General features: G+C 38.4%; 1 protein-coding gene across 4 annotated transcripts in view; it reads left to right on the top strand.

Annotated features, from left to right (window-relative positions):
- Window positions 1-5,291, top strand: part of LOC106869930 (protein EFR3 homolog A) — a 77,992-nt gene that overhangs the window by 59,663 nt on the left and 13,038 nt on the right. For all 4 annotated transcript variants that reach the window (XM_052976065.1, XM_052976064.1, XM_052976062.1 and 1 more), the window contains 4 exons: window positions 2,839-2,967; window positions 3,170-3,246; window positions 4,155-4,285; window positions 4,998-5,089. In XM_052976065.1, coding sequence (XP_052832025.1) covers window positions 2,839-2,967; window positions 3,170-3,246; window positions 4,155-4,285; window positions 4,998-5,089 — 429 coding nt within the window. The remainder of the gene's footprint in view (window positions 1-2,838; window positions 2,968-3,169; window positions 3,247-4,154; window positions 4,286-4,997; window positions 5,090-5,291) is intronic.

Here is a 5,291-nt window from a genome sequence, read left to right as displayed (position 1 = left end):
ATGTTGTGTGTATGTGCGTTGCTGTGTACGTGTGTGTGCGTGCGTTTGCTATTGTATATGCGTGTTGTTTATGCCCATGTGTGTATGATTGTATGCGTGTCTGTGTGAGTATGTAGTGTTGGTGAGAAGTGTGTGTGTATATGTGTGGATGTGCGTGTGTGTGTGGGATTGTGAGTGTTAGGTACGGGTGTGTGTGTGTTTGTGTGTCTGTATGTGTTTCCGTGTGCGCGTGTGTGTATGTGTATATTGTGTATGTTTTCGTGCGTATGTGTTATGTATATGAGTGACTATTGTGTATGTGAGAGGTGTGTGTGCATGTGTGTTATATATATATGTATGTATGTATGAAGCCATTCATTCATACCTACATACATAACTTCTCTCCCTCTCTCTCACTCTCCCTCCCTCTCTCCCTCTCCCTCCCTCCCTCTCTCTCTCTGTCAATCACTCACACATTCATTCACTACAAACTGAATAAAAAATTTCAGTTACGTCTCTCTCTCTTCCTTTCTCTCTTTTTGTCTGTCTCTTTCTCTCTCTCTCTCTTTATCTCTCTCTCTCTCTCTCTCTCTCTCTCTTTCTCTCTCTCACATACACACACACACCAGCAACATTACTCCCTTTGTCTTTTCATACACTGACAAAAGCAATTCACATACACACCACACATTGTCTTGCAAACCTCATCAAACACACACGCACACACCCTCATGCATGAATGCACATCAATTCTTCTGCTTCGTGCAGACTTCAAAAGAACTTCACTCATACAATCACGCTCTCTCTGTCTCTTTCATTTTCACACTAACTTCAAAAGATCCCCTTCCCACCCAACCTCATCTTAAAATAATAAAAATTTTTTATAGGAGTGGCTGTGTGGTAAGTAGCTTGCTTACCAACCCGTAACTTAGCGGTTCGGCAAAAGAGACCGATAGAATAAGTACTAGGTTTCCAAAGAATAAGTCCTGGGGTCGATTTTCTCGACTAAAGGCGGTGCTCCAGCATGGCCACAGTCAAAAGACTGAAACAAGTAAAAGAGTAAAAGAGTAAACTGATGATCATTTTCAAAAATCTATATAAACACACGTAGTTTGTAAGTGACAGTCTTGTGTTCCCATATCGAAAGATCGCCCAATGTTTTAATGATTAGACAGAGGTCCAAGAGAATAGCTCTGAGAAACAGACTACGTACAAATTCGTTCTTCACAACTCCTGAAACTGTTGTCTGACTAGGGGGTGGGGAGTCAGGAGATTTTCATACAGCTGGAGGCTCCAATCGAAACAGGGGACCCGAAATGATAAGGTTGAGAAACGCTGTTATAGATTATGCCTAACCGAAAACGATCCCAGCCACATCATCCAAAGAGACTGGGTGAAACCGGGCTTAGCTGCTAGTATATATATATGTATATATATATAATCTGTAAAAATATATGACACTTATTCGGTAGTCATGATAAAACTCTGAGTTTCGGATGCCGGGGTGGAAGCCCACACCAACATCTCTTCAGTTATCCGGCCATTGGAAATTCCTGTGAAAATTCCATTTTCAATGGCTGGATAACTGAAGAAATGTTGGCGTGGGCTTCCACCCCGGAATCCGAAACTCGGAGTTTTATCATGACTACCGAATAACTGTCATATATTTTTGCAGATAAATTCCTCTATTTACATAATATCGAGGTCTCTTTCTTTCTTTTGTTGTCCTTCCTATCAATATATATACATATATATATATACACACACAGCAAGAAGTAAGTATTGTCTATTTCTATGGAAACAAAAGAGTTTATAGGACTGCAAAAATGAAATGCTCAAATGTAATTGAAACAGACAAAAAAAATTGAGTCAACAAATTTATATATGTATATGTATATTTTTTTTATATGTTTAAGAGCCATGGTAATGTTTATATATGATCAAATGTTTGGAAGTATTGTGTTATATATAAAATCGTTGACTTGAATTTGATGTTTGTTCTGTGATCAGTGTTTATATATATAAATTTTTTTATAGATATATGTATACATATATGTATGCATATATGTGTGTGTGTGTGTGTGTGTGTATGCATGTATATATGTGATATAATAGTTTCAGTATTAATAATGCAAGTATTAAACTGAAAGTATGGAGATGTTATTGTTTCACTTTTGACACAATGCTGAAAGATAAGAGATAAGAAATGTAAGAGGTAAGAAAATGCTCCAGGCTTGCATTAGGCAAGAAGTCGATAATTTTTTGGGGGACCATGACACTCCATGGGCCCTATGTAAGGCATGTGTAAAATTTGAATGAAATCGGTTGGGTAGTTCTCGAGTTTTGGTGTTGCACACACACAGATATTCTCAGTTTTTGTTTTTTACTATAGAAAGTGATAAGCTGGCAGAATTGTTAGCAGGTCGGGCGAAATGCTTGGTAGTAGTTTGTCTGCCACTACATTCTGAGTTCAAATTCTGTTGAGGTCAACTTTGCCTTTAGTCCTAAAGGCGGTGCTCCAGCATGGCCACAGTCAAATGACTGAAACAAATAAGACTAAAAGAGTATATGCTTATTGGTATTTTATCCATCTTCATGTTCTGAGTTCAAACTGCACAGAGGTCGACTTTGCCTTTCATCCTTTCAGGGTCAATAAAATAAATACCAGTCAAGCACTGGGGGTTGATGTAATCAAATTGCCCCTTCCTCCAAACTTACTGTCCTTGTGCCAAAATTTGAAACCATTATTATTGTTTATATTTTTATTTCATTATCATCACCATCATCATCAGTTTAATGTCTACTTTCCCATGCTTATTTATTGATCTAATTATTTATATATTTAATTATTTATTTCAGCACATGGTGTGCACGAACAACCACCTTCCGATCACCCACAAGTGTGCCATTCATGGTCTGTTGGCTGCTTACTTAAATCTGCTATGTCATTTGATGTCCATTCCTGCATTCTCAGAACATGTCAACCAGGTAAAGGATAAATTCTTGGTGTTTTCGGTTTTTTTTCTCATGCTTTTTGGCTGCGAGTCAGCCTCCACTCATCAGATCTTTGGCCAAAATGATTGCTTAACCCTTGAGTATTCAAACTGGCCATATCTGACCAAAATATTCAACTTGCTTAAATATATATATTTATTTATTTATTTATTTATGTGTGTGTTCTCTTTCCCAGGTGCTTGAATCCCGATCACAGGAAGCCTCATTCCTGCTGCCAGAGTTTGCCTTCAATCGTAAAAACAAGCCTAGCAGGTTAGCAAAATGACACATTTTCATTCCTTCTTTATTTCTTGCTATTATGTTTATCAATTTTTAAATTCCCATTGTGAACTACAGCAACATTATTATCAAGTTTACGATAGATTATTTTTCATGTTCATCACATTCCTGGTAATAATAAATAGTATATCTGTAATTTGGTACAGAAAGCACTTTAAGGTGAACTGATTTGTGATGTTCTCATTGAGAAAAGCTCATGCATACATACAATATTGTTCTGAGTCAGTTGCTGACTCACTTGGCATGACAGGTCTACAGAAGCACGGTGTATCACCAAAAGTTTTGGTCACCTGGCACTGCCTCTCTGAGGCCCAACACTTGAATGATGCTTTTTACGTGCCACTGGAATGGGTGCCTGTCTGACAGTACTGGCATTGACCACAACTATGATTTCACTTGGCTCGACAGGTCTCCTCAAGCACAGTGTATCACCCAACATTTGAAGGGCGCTTTTTACATACCAGTTATGTGACACTGGCATCGGCCACAACTACAATCTCACCTGCCAGCATTGGCCATGACTACGATCTCATTTGGCTTGACAGGTCTACACAAGCATGGTATATTGCCAAAGGTCTCGGCCACCTGTTACTGCCTCTATGAGGCTCAGTGCTCAAATGGTAATTTTTACATGCCAGTCAGATAGCACTGGCATCAGCCGTGACTACAATCTCACTTCTGGCATTGGCCAGACTACGATCTTACAGCATTGACCACAACTATGATTTCACTTGGCTTGACCGGTCTTTTCAAGTACAGCACAAATGATAGAATTTTTTTTTTCTAGTAATAAATCTTCCAAAATCGATGCTAGTTATTCACTCTCGAGAAGTCTGTGTATGTTTTATCTCATTTCTGTCTCTCTCTCTCTCTCTCAACAGTTATCCGATTGATTTCACACTCCGAGAGAACTGGTTGTTCTCCCAGAAAGCCATAGCTGAGAGCTTACAGAACAGTGGTCATGATACTGCTGGTTTGGATGTTCCTTTCAGTCTGAGACCTCTTGGTATAGGTTCGTAGATGCTCTTTTTTTCTTCTCTCTCATTTTTCACCCATTTGCTCTGCACTTTCTCATGCTACTTTTATTTCTCCTTCCTTTATGCATATACATATATCATCATTTAACATTCGCTTTCCATACCGGTACAGGATTAGATGGTTTGACTGGAACTGTTAAGCCAGAGAGCTGAACCAGGTTTGCATACATACATACACACACACACACACACACATGAAGAGGGAGGGGTACTGAAAAGTTCCTGGCTTTAAGAGTATTGCAAAAGGCCTGGTTAGAAGTCCAAGAGTAATGTGTTTGCCTGTCATCCTTTCAAAGTCAGTGAAATAAGTACCAGTTATGCACTGGTACTTGCAAACAGATGAGGGCTGGTAACAGCAAAGTCAACTTGGCAGAATTTGAACTCAGAACATAACGGCAGATGAAATGCTGCTGAAGCATTTTGCCCAGCGTGCTAACCATTCTGCCAGCTCACTACTCTTTCATTCTCTTCATATGCAAAAACAAATTAAAAAAAAAAAATATTAAAAGATTGCTCTGACTTGTTTCATGGCTGGTTGGCCACTCTTCAGAGGACAAGCTTCTGTCACCCATCTGCTTACAAAGAGAATCGTGTAGCAATCACTATTTAAATCAGTCAAAAACTAGTTCCTGACTATAATGCTTAGATTGATGTACATATCATGCAATTGTTGTATTCATTTTTCAGGTGACACCAGTGATATGACACACAGCACAAGTGATATCCATTCGGTGAACCTGGATTTTGATAGCACTAATGGATCACCTACAGTACCAAAGGTAAGTTTGGTAGAAGCAAATAAAAAAATAAAAATGTGGGAGCCCCTTCATAGTCATTCGACCTGCTAGAAATAGAAGTCAAATCTCTCCTCAACCCATACCCTGTCTTTTTTTTTTGTAATATATTAATAGTTTAAATCTTAATTATTAAAAAAAAATATGAAACCATTATTCTATGCTAATTTAGTTAATTTTCTCAAGC

The sequence above is a fragment of the Octopus bimaculoides genome, chromosome 23 (genome assembly GCF_001194135.2).
Source record: "Octopus bimaculoides isolate UCB-OBI-ISO-001 chromosome 23, ASM119413v2, whole genome shotgun sequence".
Lineage (NCBI taxonomy): Eukaryota > Metazoa > Mollusca > Cephalopoda > Octopoda > Octopodidae > Octopus > Octopus bimaculoides.
The sequence above is the reverse complement of the archived record's forward strand: the minus strand, read 5'-3'. Positions and strand labels throughout refer to the sequence as shown.